The 16,804-nt window shown below is 48.8% G+C and overlaps 1 protein-coding gene across 5 annotated transcripts in view; it reads left to right on the forward strand.

The window, feature by feature from the left end:
- CSAD (cysteine sulfinic acid decarboxylase) overlaps positions 1-15,896 on the forward strand; it is a 27,766-nt gene extending 11,870 nt beyond the window's left edge. For 2 of the 5 annotated variants that reach the window (XM_047742802.1, XM_047742803.1), the window contains exons 2-15: positions 5,379-5,515; positions 5,777-5,903; positions 5,993-6,083; positions 6,427-6,533; positions 6,964-7,079; positions 7,624-7,703; positions 8,019-8,073; positions 12,742-12,858; positions 12,935-12,999; positions 13,283-13,364; positions 13,789-13,988; positions 14,181-14,232; positions 14,407-14,496; positions 15,378-15,896. In XM_047742802.1, coding sequence (XP_047598758.1) covers positions 5,390-5,515; positions 5,777-5,903; positions 5,993-6,083; positions 6,427-6,533; positions 6,964-7,079; positions 7,624-7,703; positions 8,019-8,073; positions 12,742-12,858; positions 12,935-12,999; positions 13,283-13,364; positions 13,789-13,988; positions 14,181-14,232; positions 14,407-14,496; positions 15,378-15,551 — 1,482 coding nt within the window. In that variant the 5' untranslated portion in view covers positions 5,379-5,389 and the 3' untranslated portion in view covers positions 15,552-15,896. Of the gene's footprint in view, positions 1-4,688; positions 5,153-5,378; positions 5,516-5,776; positions 5,904-5,992; positions 6,084-6,426; positions 6,534-6,963; positions 7,080-7,623; positions 7,704-8,018; positions 8,074-12,741; positions 12,859-12,934; positions 13,000-13,282; positions 13,365-13,788; positions 13,989-14,180; positions 14,233-14,406; positions 14,497-15,377 lie in introns of those variants that run through there. The other 3 variants (XM_047742804.1, XM_047742805.1, XM_047742801.1) reach the window with 2 other exon arrangements.
- The last annotated feature ends 908 nt before the right edge of the window (positions 15,897-16,804 follow it).

Below are 16,804 nucleotides of genomic sequence, written 5' to 3' on the forward strand. Positions count from 1 at the left end.
TTTTGAGGCTTCTTCTGCTCCCTGACTTTCTTTTCTTCCATCAAATGCCTTCTTTCAGTTTGCCTGTTTTTATCTATGTGGTTTAGGTTAGGGGCTTTCCTCTAGTGTCTGGTAACCTCTGGCTGGTTGGTTGCTCACAGTGAAGAGGGAGGCATGCCGGCATATTGGAAGGCCCAAGTGCATGGATGCGCCATATTGACTTGTGGGCATCACTGACCAGGAGATCAGGTGAGGACTGAAATAAGAGCATCAGGAGGTCTTTTCTCTGGGGCTGTCAAGGTCAGTTTCTCCAGAGAGGAATCCTCTACTCTCCTGGCCCTGGAACGTTTACCCCTGGCCACTGGTTCTGAATGCTGGTTAGGAGAAAGGAGTTGATTTGATGGTAACTTCCTCCTAATCTTCCTGTATTTGGTGCAGTGCCTCCTGCTCACCTGGTGTGCCTCAAGTCTCTAAGTCCTGGCCTCAACCTCCCTGGTGGTCTAGTGGTTAGGATTTGGCGCTCTCTAAGTCCTGGCCTCCCAAAGTCCCTCCCTACCTGTTCCAGTTGCTCTAGAAAACAAATCTCTTGCTTTTTTGGAAGCAGGGGGGAAAGGAAGGGGGTTGCCTGACTGTATAAGTAGGAGGAGGAGAGGGAGCTCTGACTGCACCTTACACACACTACTACAACTCCCTCCTGCCTTCCAAGATGGCTAGTGTTTCCAGTTCCTGAGCCTTTCTGAGCTTCTGCCCCAAGAACCAGCTTGTTTCCCATTGGCATAGCCATCTGCAGACATACTGGTTTTGACTTTCTGCCTTGTGCTAAACCAGTTACCGCTTCTCATCTGCCTTCTGTCTTCTGTGATTATTGACATTTCTCATCTCTCCTCATTTACTTTATTCTTCTGAATTTAAATTGCCACCGATACAGTTTTAGTGGGGTTTCAGGAATGAATGGTGGTACACGAAGGTGTTTAATCTGTTATGTTTAGTTGGAATGAGCACAGGGACCATGAATTTATAGCTATATCAATTTGAATGGCTGGGTGGCTTTTACTAGTAGAATCCAACGGTCCCGGTAGATTTGGTAAGAGAAGGATTGGCCAGTTGGATTGGAGTTTCCCCAGGTGGATTTCGTGGAAGGACCAAAGGGCGTAGGAGCTGAGGATTTTGCACAGAATGGCTGAAACAACAGAACATACAATCAAGGTTGCATAAGTGAAGAAAAGAAAGATATGAGGGAGTTGATGGCTAGAGGAGTTGATGGACTAGAGATCCCATGAAGTTGGAAGAAACATAAATTTTTAAACAAACCCTACTTGGTTCTACCAACATCTTCTCAGCCCTGCAGCCCTGTTCCTAACTCCATTCATATTTCTTTGCTTTATCATTCTATCCTGCAGGTTAATGTCCTTCTTCTTTTTATTATTTATTTATTTATTTTAAAAAAGATTTTATTTATTTATTTGACAGACAGAGATCACGAGTAGGCAGAGAGGCAGGCAGAGAGAGAGGAAGGGAAGCAGGCTCCCTGCTGAGCGAGAGCCCCATGTGGGTCTCGATTCCAGGACCCTGGGATCACGACCTGAGCTGAAGGCAGAGGCTTTAACCCACTGAGCCACACAGGCGCCCCTCCTTCTTCTTTTTAAAAAGAAAAACTCTGGGACATCTGGGTAGCTCAGTCGGTTAAGCGTCTGCCTTTGGCTCAGGTCATGCTCCCAGGGTCCTGGGATCGAGCCCCACGTTGGGCTCCCTGCTCAACAGGGAGTCTGCTTCTCCCTCTCCCTGCTGCTTCCCTCTGCTTGTGCTCGCTCTCTCTCTATGTCAAATAAATAAAATAAAACCTTCTAAAATATAAAAAGAAAAGAAAAAGGAAAACTCTTGGCATGCCTGGGTGGCTCAGTTTATTGACTTGACCGTCAGCTCTTGGTTTCGGCTCAGGTCATGATCTCTTGGGTTGTGGGATTGAGCCCTGAGTCAAGTCCTGAGTCAGGCTCTATTCTCAGTGGGGAGTCCTCTTGAAATTCTCTCCTTCTCCCTCTGCCTACCCCCCACTCCTGCATGCACCTGCACGCTCACTCTCTCTCTCAAATTAATTAATTAAAAAAAAAGAAAAAGAAAAACTCTGCAGGCGGGGGCCCTTCCCTTTCTCAGGGGCCCAGGGCAGGATTCTGTATGTGGAACAAGGGTGGTGATGTCTCACTTCTCTGTTTATCCCTGGAAAAAACTGGGAGTATTCAGAGCCCTTGGCTCCGGATTTCGTTTCTGAGCTATGACTCGGGTGGGAAGGATAAAGAAGGTCCTGGGAGGGGAGGATGGAGTCTCCCATACAGACCCTTTCTTTGGAGCTTTGGGGAAAGCGTCCCTCCTGCTAGGAGATTCTCTTTGTTAAGCAGTTGTTCTCGCCTTACAAACTCCCTGCAACCTGTTTTCTGCCCCTGCTTAGAAAGAAAAGTCTCCCTTGGCCTGCTTGTCATGTCTTCTGGCCTGAGCTCCTGTGAACACCAGCAAGCGCCTTGGAGGTTGTCTCTTGGAAACCCCTTATTTTACAGAAACGGAGGCCCTGAGGTGTCCTCACGCCTGGCCCAGTGGTCTCAGCAGCACAGCACACTCAGGGCCTGATGGAGCCTCGTGAGAGGCAGTCGAGCGTGATGGTTAGGAGCAGGGAGCTTCAGAGCGCACCATGCCTGGCTTCACACCCTGCTTGGCCATGTGCTGGCTGTGTGATCTGACCCAGCTACATCCATAGCGTCTCTGGAATTTCAGTTAAAATGTGGGCCATAGGGGCGCCTGGGTGGCTCAGTGGGTTAAAGCCTCTGCCTTTGGCTCAGGTCATGATCCCAGGGTCTTGGGATCGAGCCCCACATCGGGCTCTCTGCTCAGCGGGGAGCCTGCTTCCTCTCTCTCTGCCTGCCTCTCTACCTACTTGTGGTCTCTGTCTGTCAAATAAATAAATCTTTAAAAAAAAATGTGGGCCATAAACCTACCCTCAACAGTTGTAAAGATGATAATAATACACATTAAGGACAGAGTGTGGCACGTGGTTAAGTGCTTCATTGGTACCTATCTTCCTTTGCTTCTTCCCCTCAAGCCTCTCCACCCCAACACCCCACAGCTACCACCTGTCAGGGGAGCTAAAGCAACACTGATAAAGGACTGACCCTTCCATTTTCAAGGCCTGGGCTAGCTCCCCTCTCTCCCCCAAACCCTGTCTACTGAGGAAATGTTTAAGGGTTGGACCTCTGGGGTTCCTTGAACCTGTGTTTTCTACTAGTGTGGGGTCCAGTGGCTGCTGTTGGTGGATTAAACCAGAGCAACTCACTTTGAGGAAGTTTCCTCTTCCTATTCCCTTGATCCTTTCATTCACCTGTTTGAGGGGGGTTCCTAGGCCTTGGTGTTTTCCCCTCCCCCTGGCTGTCCCTCCGAACATTTTCTCCCGTGAGGAACAGAGTCCATCACAAGGCTTCAGCCTGTACCCTGACTCTCAAATCTGCTTTTTGTTCCCGTAGCTCATCAGAGCTTTGGGCGGACCTCCTCCTTCCTCTCTCCTTTCCTACCCACACCACCCTTTTCCAGTGTGCATCAGTTCTCGCCTGGTTTACAGCCACACCCTGTGACTTCTGCCTCCTGTGCTGTATACTGGTCTGGGCATCAGCTCATCACTATTCCTTGCCACTGAGACAGTGAGTTCCTGTTTTCTTTTTCTCTTCTTTTTTTTTTTTTTTTTAAGATTTTATTTATTTGAGAGAGAGAGTGAGCATGAAAGGGGAAAGCAGACTCCCCACCGGGATGGAGCCCCAGGACCCCGAGATCATGACCTGATCTGAAGGCAGATACTTAACCCACTGCCACCCAGACGCTTCAATGAGTTCCAATTTTCTGCAGGATAAAATTTAAATCCCTGGGCCTTTCTGGACTCAGGGCTCTCCCATAACCTCATGCAACTCTGCTTACCTTGCTTTTGCTCCAGTATCATCCTTGCAGACCTCCCTCCAGCCAGCCAGGCCACTTTCATTGACCTTACATCAAGCCATACATCTTCCCCATGTCGGCTCCTGGCATCACCCTACCCCCACATGCTCTCTTTCTCCCTTTTGCTAATCCTATTTCTCCTGCCTTCTTTCCAGATTCAGCTCCAGTCCCACTGCAGATCTTCCGCCGTCTTCCGCTGCCATCCACCATCCGTCTCCTCTTTAACTCTGTAGCACATGGGGTCAGCATCCAGCCTGCCTCAGGCTGTGACCGTTGCACGTGCATCTGTGCCCTCCCAGCAGACAGGGAGGCTGTCTCGGTCCCCGGTACCGTGTCACGAACACAGTTGGTGCTCACTTGAGACCACCACGTTCTGTGTATTGAGTGCTCTCAGCCTGCGAGGCACGCAGATTACACTTGTTTAACAAAACGCTTCCTCAACATAACCCCCCTTTCCTTCCTGCTCTAGGAGAGGGCTTTAGAAATCAGGATGGTTCGGGGGGCCTGGGTGGCTCAGTGGTTAAGTGTCTGCCTTCGGCTCAGATCATGATCCCAGGGTCCTGGGATCGAAGTGTCTGCCTTTGGCCTGGGTCATAATCCCAGGGTTCTGGGATCGAGCCCCGTATTAGGCTCCCTGCTCTGCAGGAAGCCTGCTTCTCCCTCTTCCACTCCCCCAGCTTATGTTTCCTCTCCCGCTGCATCTCTTTCTGTCAAACAAATAAAATCTTAAAAAAAAAAAAACAAAAAAGAAATCAGGATGGTTCTTTGGGGGTGGGGGTTCAAATAGATAAACTGTTTCACCTCTACCTCTCTCAGGCTCGCTCCCCCTTCTGTCTCCAGGGTCAGGGGCAGTAGCCCCCTGCACCACACCCCCAACATTCTCCACTAAGTCCGATCTCCAGCCCTCTGCTTCACAGTGATTCTTCCTGGCTGCTCTCTCAACCCCGATGTTAATGTTTTTTGCTTTTCTTTGCATTCCCCCCCTTCTTCAGGTCAGCTAATGATTATTCAGGGACTTATCTCAACCAGTTGTCCCTATCCCAAATCTCTAAGTTCTCTTCAGGGCAAGGGTCAGGAGAGTGAGCTCATGGTCATGTGACTGTTGCCTATACCTCACCCCCTCCGCTGTCCCAGTCCTAACTCTCTCAGAAGCTAGTTGGGGGCCTTCCCTCCGGCTCCCCTGAGCAGAGACCTGGGTGGAAAGGTAAGACTCTCATCATTGCCTGAGGTAGGCGGTGGCCACTGGTTTCCACCAGCTCAGCACTCACTGCCCGTTTCTTCCCTACCTGTTGCTACTGATCTTCTCCCTGGGCACTTGCTCTTGTCCGCCCAGCGAAGGCTGGGACTGAGCTGCGGCTGGGGTCCTTGCTGCTTAGGTCCTGCTGGGATACACTGGGCGGAGTAGGGAGTAACTCCTGCTTTGCTCACAGATCTTATCCTGATGGCTGACTCTAAACCACTCTTCTCCCCTGATGGGGACCCCATGGCTGCAGAAGCCTTGCTCCGGGATGTGTTTGGGATTGTTGTGGATGAGGTCATTCGGAAAGGGACCAGTGCCTCTGAGAAGGTGGGTCCTTTCCCCTCCTCCTGCCCATTGTACCTGGCTCCGAATTTTCCCCCGCCGACAAGGCTTCACCCCTCAGTTCATCACTGTCTCGCCGTGTGCCTCAGGGATTATATGCTGCCGCCTACTGTGCATATTTACCCTTGTTCACGAGTTACTTGGGAAACATTCCTAACTCATTTTCCATGCAAGCTGAGAGGCGGTGCGGGCAGCCGGTCAGTGGGGTGTCCACGGGCCGCCAGAACCTCCCACTCCTCCCACCAGGTCTGTGAGTGGAAGGAGCCGGAGGAGCTGAAGCGGCTGCTGGACCTGGAGCTGCGCAGTGACGGCGAGGCGGCTGAGCGGATCCTGGCACGGTGCCGGGAGGTGATCCACTACAGTGTGAAAACCTGTGGGTCCTGGGCTGCGGCGGGAGGAGCGTCTGGAGTTTGTCGACTGCCCTCTGAGCTCCCTGCCCCCCTCTCCACTGCCCTTCTCCAGGTCACCCACACTTCTTCAACCAGCTCTTCTCAGGGTTGGATCCCCACGCTCTGGCGGGGCGCATTGTCACTGAGAGCCTCAACACCAGCCAGTGAGTCATCTCTGGGCCCCTTCCCCCCACCTTACAAAGGCTTGGATTTGCTGGAGACATATCCCAGGGGGAGGAGAATGGTTTTGCTCCCCCCCATTTCCTGGCATCTCTGCTAGCAGTCTTTCTCCTTGTACCCTTTGGGCTCCCTTTCTCCCAGCTTTCTCATACCTCCAGACCCCCAGTTCTTCCTCATTCTTGCTTCCCTGGCTCTTGGTCACCAGGTCATTCCTCTCTTTGGACCTTTCCTCCCTCATTGTCCCCACCTCCTTTTCCTGCTCCTCTGAGTCTGACCCCGCTGGCCCTCCCTCCTCTTTTCCTTTCTCATCCCCTCCTCTCCTGGCAGGTACACTTATGAAATCGCCCCTGTGTTTGTGCTCATGGAAGAAGAGGTGCTGAAGAAACTCCGGTCCCTTGTGGGCTGGAGCTCTGGGGATGGGGTCTTCTGCCCTGGTATGTGAGATGGAGGGGGGCCTCTCTTTGGCCTTTTTGAGGGTTCTCCTCCCCCACAATTTTTTGCTCTATGCTGGTGGGCGGGGTGATTCCTCTCTGTCCTCTCCAGCTGGGCTCAAGCCAAACCTGAGAGAAGCTGCCCAGTCCCCTGTATCCTCATGTTTGTCAAACAGTCCATGGGATCAGCACTCCAGTGCCTGCTTTGGGGAGGGGAGGCACTTGCCTGGGTCCGCCCAGGATATGGAGGGGAGTAGTCCGGGGGAACCTGTGAATCCTGGGGCTGTTCAGGGGTTATCAGCATGCTCTGAGGAGAGCCCTGGGAGCCTATCACTCATGCTGCTTTGATCTGTTCTCCTGGGTAGAGATCAGGGAGAGCAAGCTCCAGTTTTGACCCACTGCGGCCTCCCTCTTGCCACCTTCCCTGTGACAGGTGGCTCCATCTCCAACATGTATGCTGTGAACCTGGCCCGCTATCAGCGCTACCCGGACTGCAAGCAGAGGGGCCTCCGGGCGCTGCCGCCCCTGGCTCTCTTCGCATCAGAGGAGGTGAGAAGAGGCTCAGACCTGCCCTGCCCTGGGCTCCTCATTCTAACGTCCAGTCAGTGGAGTCTGCCCTCCCAGACCCATCTCCAGGGCCAGCCTGCCCCCAGGCAGAAGCATTTCCTTGCAATCAAGGGGCTGGGTAAACACTCCCATTCACCTTGCCTTCTGTGCGCAGGTAGCAGAGGGACCAAGAGTGCAGCGGACATAGTCCACGCCCTTTCTACTCAGAGTGTGTGGTCTGTGGACCAGTAGCATCAGTGTCACCTGGGAACTTGTGAGAAATGCAGAGTCTTAAAAAAGAAAGAAAGAAAAGAAAGAAAGAAAGAAAAAAAGAAAGAAAGGAGTCTCAGGCCCCACCCCAGACATGCTAAGTATGAATCTGCATTTGAACCAGACACCCTGGTGATATGGAGGCACATGAACATTCGAGAAGCCTTAGTCTAGAGTCTCATCTGTTGCAGCTCACACATTCACCAGTGTCTCTCTCCTCCCTGTCCTTCCTGCCCTCTTGCCCCAAGCCTAATCTGCCCTCTGCCTTTCTCCACAGTGTCATTACTCCATCAAGAAGGGAGCTGCTTTTCTGGGACTTGGCACTGACAGTGTCCGAGTAGTCAAGACAGATGAGAGGTAAAGGTCCTTCTGTTCACATGGCTCAGAGCCAGCCTGGCACAGTGTGCCTTCCCGCTGCCAGAAGCTCTGGCCTCAGGCCCATGCCGCAAGTGGGCTCTTCTCCCCTCTCTGTTCCTACAGAGTTGCCCCTTCTGTCTACCAATGGCTGCTGGAGTCCCTCACCCTGTTCCCTGAGATCCACTTACCCCTCTTAGGAAAAAATCAACATTATGGCCTCTGTGTAGCTAACCCTACATTACCCTGCTCTCAGCCATTCTGCCTCCTAGCTGAGAAAACCAATTACTTCTTTACCCAGTCAGTTTTCTTTTCCAGAGGGAAAATGATTCCTGAGGATCTGGAGAGGCAGATCAGTCTGGCTGAGGCTGAGGTGAGTGAGAGGCGCTGGGACAGTGGAGCAGAACCCCTTGGTCTTTTCTTGGAGGCTTCTCTGGGCCCTCCCCACTCAAGGCGCTGCTCAGTCCCTCTTCTTGACCTCTGTGCCCTTCTTCCCCGTAGGCTGAAGTGATCAGTGGGTAACCTGAGGAGTCAGGACACTCTGTGCTATTCTTGGGGGCTTTGCCAAGACCCTTGGGCAGGACCGGACCCCAAGAGTCAGGAGCAGGCTTGAGTCACTGAGCATAATATAGAACTTTATTGCATAGGGTTGTTGTAGGTATTACATGAGTAAGTATATATGCACTTGGAACAGTGAAGGACTATATAAATACTAGTGGCCATTATTGTTTTTGTTGTTATTATTGGAGTACTTATAGCCATTTAAAAGAATAAGGTGGGTAGTATTTACTACCTTGAAAATACCCCCATTATATATTTAAGTAGACCTATATAAAGTACATATAGTATGTTGCAGTATAGAATGAACACTTTGAACCTATGGTTATTTATTTTTACTTTTTAAAATTTTTTTAAAAATTATTTATTTGGAAGAAAGAGAGCATGCAAGAGCATGGGGGGTTGGGAGGGGCAGAGGGAGAGGGAGAAGCAGGCTCCCCCCTGAGCAGGGAGCCCGGGATCATGTCCTGAGCTGAAAGCAGACACTTAACTGACTAAGCCATCCAGGCGCCCCAGAACCTATGGTTATTTAGAATAATACATACTTAAAAAAAAAGATTTTATTCATTTATTTGACAGAGTGAGGCACAGTGAGAGAGGGAACACAAGCAGGGGGTGTAGAAGAGGGAGAAGCAGGCTTCCCGCCGAGCAGGGAGCCCGATGTGGGGCTCGATCCCAGGACCCCAGGATCATGACCTGAGCTGAAGGCAGATGCTTAACGACTGAACCACCCAGGCGCCCCGAATAATATATACTTATTGATAAATGGGTGTTACCTCTGAGTAGCAATGTGAGCAGTAACTAGAATAGTCGAGTACCACTTTTATTGGGTAAACCTTTTCTTTTTTTGTAAACGCTGGACTGAGATATCATTCACATGTCATACAATTCACCCACTGAGAGTGTGCAATTCAGTGTTGTTGTTTTTTTTTTAAGATTTTATTTATTTTATTTGAGAGAGAGAGAGAGTGAGAGAGCATGAGAGGGGAGAAAGTCAGAGGGAGAAGCAGACTCCCCAGGGAGTTGGGAGCCTGATACAGGACTCGATCCTGGGACTCTGGGATCATGACCTGAGCCAAAGGGCAGTCACTTAACCAACTGAGCCTCTCAGGCGCCCAATTCAGTGGTTTTTAACAGAGTTGTGCAACCATCACTACAATACAATTTTCATCACCCCCAAAAAGAAACCACACACCCTCCATCCCCAATTTCCCCCAAACCTACTAGGCAGGACTATGCGAGTTTGTGTCTCTATGGACCTGCCTGTTATAGATTTTTCATATTTATGGATTTACACTATGCATGGTCTTTTGTGATGAACTTCTTTTACTTAGCATACTGTCTTCGAGCTTCGTCCTTGTTGTGGCGTCTCAACATTTCATTCCTTTCATTGCTGGGTAATACTCTGTTGTATTTCATTGATCTGTTCCTCTGATGATGGATATTTGGGTTTCCACTTTTCAGCTCTTCTGAGTAATGCCACTATGACCATTTGTGTACAAGTGTTTGTGTGAACGTATGTTTTTTGTTTTTTATATATATATATTTTTTTAAATCTTTTTTTTTTTTAAGATTTTATTTATTTGTCAGAGATCACAAGTAGGCAGAGAGGCAGGCGGGGGGTGGGGAAGCAGGCTCCCCACTGAGCAAAGACCCTGATGTGGGGCTCGATCCCAGGACCCTGAGATCATAACCTGAGCTGAAGGCAGAGGCTTTAACCCACTGAGCCACCCAGGCACCGCTGTTTTTCATTTTCTTTGGTATATACACTTGGGGACAGAATTGCTGATTCATCCACTAACTGTATTTAACTTTTGAGGAGCTGCCAAACTGTTTTTCCAAGTGGCTATATCAGTTTCCAGTCCCACCAGCACTGGATGAGGGTTCCAGTTTCTCCACATTCTCACTAACACTTGTTACTTCTTTTCTCCTCCTCTGTTTGCTTCCTTCAATGGAAGTATGATTAACATAAAGTGTTAAGTTAGTTTCAGGCAAATGACACATTGATTCAACAGTTCTATCTATATGGTACTCGGAGCTCACTAGGATAAGTGTATTCACCTTCTGTCACCATGCATTACCACAGTATTAATGACCAGACTCCCTATGCTGTGCTTTTTTTTTTTTAAATTTTTAAATTTTTTTATAAATATATAATGTATTTTTATCCCCAGGGGTACAGGTCTGTGAATCACCAGGTTTACACACTTCACACTGTGCTTTTTTTTTTTTTTTTAAGATTTTATTTATTTATTTGACAGAGAGCACAAGTAGACAGAGCATAGGAGAGGGAGTTAGGAGTAGGAGAGGGAGAGGCAGGCTCCCAGCCTAGCCTGGAGCCTGTCCTGGGGCTTGATCTCAGGACCCTGTCACCACCTGAGCCAAATGCAGCCGCTTAACCAACTGAGCCACCCTAGTACCCCTATGCTGTGCTTTCATCTCCACGACTTATTTATTTTATAACTGGAAGTTTGTTCCTCCTAATCCACTCTATTTCACCCATACTCCCCCAGCCTCCCCTCTGGCAACCACCAGTTTGTTTTTTGTATTTGAGTCTGTTTCTTTCTTTGTTTCTCTCTTCATTTATTTTTTTCAATTCCACATACAAGTGAAATGATACGGTATTTGTCTTTCTCTGTCTGATTTATTTCATTTAGCATTTTATTCTCTAGGTCTATCCATGCTGAAAATGGCAAGGTCTCATTCTCTTTTATGGCTGAGTAATACTCATGCACACACACTCACGCACACACACACACACACACACTACAGCTTCTTTATTCATCTATTGATGGACACTTGGGTTGCTTTCCTATTAGCTATTGGAAATAATGTGGCAGTAAACATAGAGGTGCATATATCTTTTCAAATTAGTGTTTTCATTTTCTTTGGGTAAATACTCAGTAGTGGAATTATGGATCAGATGGTAATTCTGTTTTTAAGTTTTTGAGGAACAGTGTCTATACCAATTTACATTCCTACCAACAGTGCACAGGGGCTCCCTTTCCTCCACATTGTTGCCAACACTTGTTTTTTGTTTTTTTGATTCTAGCCGTTCTGACAGGTGTGAGGTAATATCTCATTGTGGTTTTGATTTGCATGTCTGAGGATGAGTCATGTTGAACATCTTTTCATGTGTCAGCCATCTATATGTCTTTGAAAAAAAAACATCCATTCAGGTCCTCTGCCTTTGTTTGTTTGTTTGTTTATGATTTTTAAGTAATCTCTACACCCAGTGTGGGGCTTCTGCTGCTTTCCTTTCCAATCTGGATGCCTCTTTTTTTTTTCCCCTTACCTAATTGCCCTGCTAGAACTTCAGCATAATGTTGAATGGACAGGGGGAGTGTGGGCATCCTTGTCATGTTCCTGATCTTAGGCAGAAGGCTTTCAGTCTTTCAGCATTGAGTACAATGTTAGCTGTGGGTTTTTTGTAGTTGCCTTTTATCAGTTTGAGAACGTTCCCTTCAACTCTTAGCTTGTTGAGTATTTTTATCGGACAGGATTGTTGAATTTTGTCAAAATTTTTTCTGGGTCTGTTGCTATGTGTTTTTCCCCTCTTTATTCTGCTAAGAATGTATTATGTTAATTGATTTTGGGATGCTAAATGGAGCTTTTGCTCCTGGGACAAATCATTTTGTCTTAACGTGTAATTTTTTTATATGTTGCTGGCTTTGGGCAGCTAGTGTTCTGTAGGTTTTTATATCTATATTCACAGAGATATTGTCTGAGGTTTTCTAGTGATGTTTCATCTGGCTTTGGCATCAGGGTAATATTTGCCTCATAGGATCTATTCAGCAGCGTTCCTCTTCTGTATTTTAGAATTTTTGTGAAGAAGCGGTATCCGTTCTTTCCTAAATGTATTGTAGAATTCATCAGCGAAGCCATATGGGCCTGGGCTTTTCCTTGTGGTTGTTTTTTAAAATAAAAATTCAAGTTCTTCATGAACTTTTGTACTATTAGACTTCTTTTTTTTTTTTTTAAAGATTTTATTTATTTATTTGACAGACAGAGATCACAAGCAGGCAGAGAGGCAGGCAGAGAGAGAGGAGGAAGCAGGTTCCCTGCTGAGCAGAGAGCCCGATGCGGGACTCGATCCCAGGACCCTGAGATCATGACCTGAGCCGAAGGCAGCGGCTTAACCCACCGAGCCACCCAGGCGCCCTGTACTATTAGACTTCTTAAAATAGCATTTTGATCTTCAAGACATTAAAAGTGTTTGAAAGTGTGTGAGCTTTGAAACAGACCTGCAGCCAGACCTAGGATTGAATTCCATCTCTGAAGCTTCAGCTTGGGGGTGAATTTCTTATTACCGCTGAACCTTAGTGTCCTCACCTGCAAATTAAGGGGGCAACAGTGGCATGTTGTCAGGGAAAGGGCCGAGGTCAGGCATGCAGTAAGAGTTCAGAGATGGCTCAGCGCCGGGCTCTGGGTAGCTTTTTAGATCCCTTCACAGCCTCTTTCTCCTCCTGCATTTTTGCTGCAGGGCACTGTCCCGTTCCTGGTTAGTGCCACCTCTGGAACTACCGTGCTGGGGGCCTTTGACCCCCTGGAGGCAATTGCTGACGTGTGCCAGCGTCACGGGCTGTGGCTCCATGTGGATGTAAGTGAGCCTTGGGCCTGAGTGGGGGGTGGGCTGAGTCAAGGCCAAGGCCCACGTTATTCCTTTTGCTCCACAGGCCGCCTGGGGTGGGAGCGTCCTGTTGTCACAGACACATAGACATCTCCTGGATGGGATCCAGAGGTGCATACGGCCACCTACTTCCTGAATCCCACCCTTCCAATCCTTGACCCAGAGAATAGTCCTGGACTAGGGAGCTTCCAATGGGAGGGAGGGAAGGAGGTTGGTGGGAGGCGCACTGGAGAGATGGTGGATTGGGGCCCATCAGACGCTGGAATTCTTGACTGCTGGGCAGTCTCAAGCCCCTTTACTGAAGCTGTGGTAAAGGTGGGTGGGGGGGCTCTGGCTGAGGAGCAGCGAGCTGATGCCGCTTTGCTCTGCACACCCCCTCCCCCAAAACATACAGGGCTGACTCCGTGGCCTGGAATCCTCACAAGCTTCTCACAGCCGGCCTGCAGTGCTCAGCTCTTCTTCTCCGGGATACCTCGGTGGGTCGGCCCTGCTGCTCTCCTCACTCCACCTCTCACCCTGGACCTCCATCTTTTTCTCTGTACTCCCCATCCTTTGCAAGGGTCCCGACCTTATTCTGTTCTCCTCATCTGAAGCTGAGTTTCTGTGACCACCCTCATCCCCTGGGGTGCCCCCTCCCCCACTGTGGCCTGTCTTCAAGGCAAAGGGAAAAGTTTCTAGCTGGCAGTTGTAATCGAAGGGATCCTACACCAAATCTGGGGAGAACTCTGGGCATTGGGAGAAAAACCCGGAGAAAGGGGCCTGATGGCAGGAAAAGAATGGGTGGGCTGAGCTAAGAACCGCGCCCCCCTTCACCTTGCAGCTCTGGAGGTGGCCTCGGTGGTGAGGATGGGGTCTGACAGTCTCCCCCTCTTTCCTCCCCCCACCCCCGCAAACCAACAGAACCTGCTTAGGCGCTGCCACGGGTCCCAGGCCAGCTACCTCTTCCAGCAGGACAAGTTCTACGACGTGGCTCTGGACACCGGAGACAAGGTGGTACAGTGTGGCCGCCGCGTGGACTGTCTGAAGCTGTGGCTCATGTGGAAGGCACAGGGCGGGCAAGGGCTGGAGCGGCGTGTTGACCAGGCCTTTGCCCTAGCCTGGTAGGAGTGGGGGCGGTCCCAGTTCCTCTGCCCTGGGGTTCTGTCCTGGCCCATCCTGCCCCCACCCACTGCCCTGCTCTTCCCATTTTCCTTGTTCTCAGGGTCTCTGGGCTCATTCTGCAGGACTCTTCTGTTTCTGTAGCTCTGCTTTCCCTCCATTTGTGATTTTTTTCCCTCTCTCTGTGTTCGCAGGTACCTGGTGGAGGAATTGAAGAAGAGAGAAGGATTTGAGTTGATCATGGAGGTATGCTTCCCCCCTACCCCCTGCCCCGCCCCCCTGCATCCCAGTCTATCCCCACACAGCAAAGCCCTGGTGGGGGTGTGTGTGTGTGTGTGTGTGTGTGTGTGTGTGTGTGTGAGTGGGGAGGGAACATCCCCCTTCCACAGCTCACCTCTTCTCCTCCCTTATTCCTCCCAGCCGGAATTCGTCAATGTGTGTTTCTGGTTCGTGCCCCCCAGCCTGCGGGGGAAGCAGGAAAGCCCCGATTACAGTGAAAGGCTGGCTAAGGTAGGCTCTGTCTTCTGGGCTCTGGTCAGGCCAGTTTAGGGAGCTGCCATGCTTCTGGTGTGTTTCTGCCCCCTGCTGGCCATGCATGGCATGGCAGGTCCCTCTGCTAGTCTTCCTCCCGAGGTGGGGGTGTGAACAGGAAGACAACCCCAGCTTGTCCTCATTTCTGTGGGGATGGGGATAGGAAATAAGGTATGTTTCTGGAAAATGAAAAGAAGACAGAGAGGGATGTCATGGGAGAAGTCACCAGTGCGTGTATGTAATCCATGGGAGTTCTGCTGGGAGCTCCAGCCCAGGACAGCCATGTGAGGCCTTATTCCCTGGTGCTGGGGCAGAATAACTCTGTAAGGCTGGTCCAGACCTGTCTCCTACAGGAAAGGAGACATGTCATATCCCTAAGGATAGATTGGTGCTAAGTGCCACCGATGATCTGAAAGGACAAGAATGTTCTTGCCCTTAAGGAGTTATTTAGAAAAACGAGTTACCTATCTGAAACCAGTATGTTCGAGGCAGTCTTGTAAATTAAGTGTTAGATTACAGGGTACAGATCACAGATATTCCAGGAATTCAGAGAGGGGAGAAGAAGGTGTTAAGGATGACAAAGGCTAGATGTTAGACTAAAGCAGTGTTGGGTGTCAGGGAACAGTCAGGATTTGGCAGAAAATGGTCCGTGTGACATCCTAGAGATAGGTAAGGTAGGAAATAATGCAGAAGCTAGAGAAGGCCAAGCATGTGGGATGCATTGGAGAAGGTGACCCAGGGCCACGGTCAGGAGCTGAGTGATGAGTGCTCCCTCCGAAAGGTAGCCGAGTGGGAGGGAGGTGCACCTAGGGGAGTGGGCATCAGGCTGCAGCTGGAAGTTCTTTCCACCCCTTCCACAGGTGGCCCCGGTGCTCAAGGAGCGCATGGTGAAGGAGGGCTCCATGATGATCGGCTACCAGCCCCATGGAACCCGAGGCAACTTTTTCCGCATGGTTGTGGCCAACCCTGCGCTAACCCGGGCTGATATGGACTTCCTTCTCAACGAGCTGGAAAGGCTAGGCCAGGACCTCTGAGCCTCCTCCTCGCTGCTGGCCCTGACACCCCACCTCGCTCTCACTGTCTATGCGTTTCCTTCCTGTGTTCTCAATAACAGAGGGACCTTAACAACCTTGATATGCCTTGACCCACTAACTCTCTTATGAAATATTTGCTCTTAGGAGGACATTTAAATAAATTATAGTATATCTAGATCATGGGATGGTTCTCTGCCATTAAAATTATGTTTATAAACAAGATTTTTATTGATAGGAGGAAAGATAATTTTAATATAATGTTATATTGAAAACGCTGGATACAAGACTTTGTATATAGTAATATCTGAGTGGTGTTTAGACATACATAGGAGAAGACCGATAAAATGATATATGCCAAATATTAATCATTTTCAAACAATAATAATAATAAACCTGGGATGGGATTATAGGCAATTTAAAATTAATTTTTGTACTTTTTGTGCTCCTCCCTTTATTACATAATGAATATGCATTACTTTTATAATAATAAAGCATAATAAAGTAAAACCTTCAACTATATTATTTCGGAATGTTTTGAAGTTTGTTACCTTTCTACCAAATAATAGCGAATGAAATGTTTTTTTAAAGGGTGGTGTGAGAGAGGCTAAAGATAAGAATTTTTTTTTTTTAGATTTTATTTATTTATTTGACAGAGAGAGAGAGCACAAGCAGAGGGAGCAGTGGAGGGAGAGGGAGAAGCAGGTTCCCCACAGAACAGGGAGCCCAATGTGGGGCTCGATCCCAGGACCTTGAGGTCAGGACCTGAGCTGAAGGCAGCCACTTAACTAACTGAGCCACCCAGGCACCCCTAGAAGTTTTTTTTGTTTGTTTGTTTGTTTGTTTGTTTGTTTTTAAGAAATTTTTAGTAGGAGAGGAAAGACCAAAGTGAAGTAGTTCTAAATTAACTGTACTTTAGTGACATTGAAAACAAAATGGGTACTGATTATATGTTGGGACCAGAGCCTTGTCTGCTTATCACTCCTGAAAAATCCTCACACATAAAGCAAAGGAGGAATTTGCCTTCTGTAGGGGTGCCTTGCTGGCTCAGTCAGTAGAGCAGATGACTCTTGATCTTAGGGCCGTGAGTTTGAGCCTCATGTTGGGTGTAAAGTTACCTACTTACTTATATACATACATACATACATAAATTTAAAAATAAACACAAATTTTCCTTCCATAATTTAAGCAACAGAAACCAAGTTAAAAAAAAAAAAAAAGAAGAAGAAGAAGGGCACCTGGGTGGCTCAGTTGGT

The sequence above is a fragment of the Lutra lutra genome, chromosome 8 (assembly GCF_902655055.1).
Source record: "Lutra lutra chromosome 8, mLutLut1.2, whole genome shotgun sequence".
Taxonomy (NCBI): domain Eukaryota; kingdom Metazoa; phylum Chordata; class Mammalia; order Carnivora; family Mustelidae; genus Lutra; species Lutra lutra.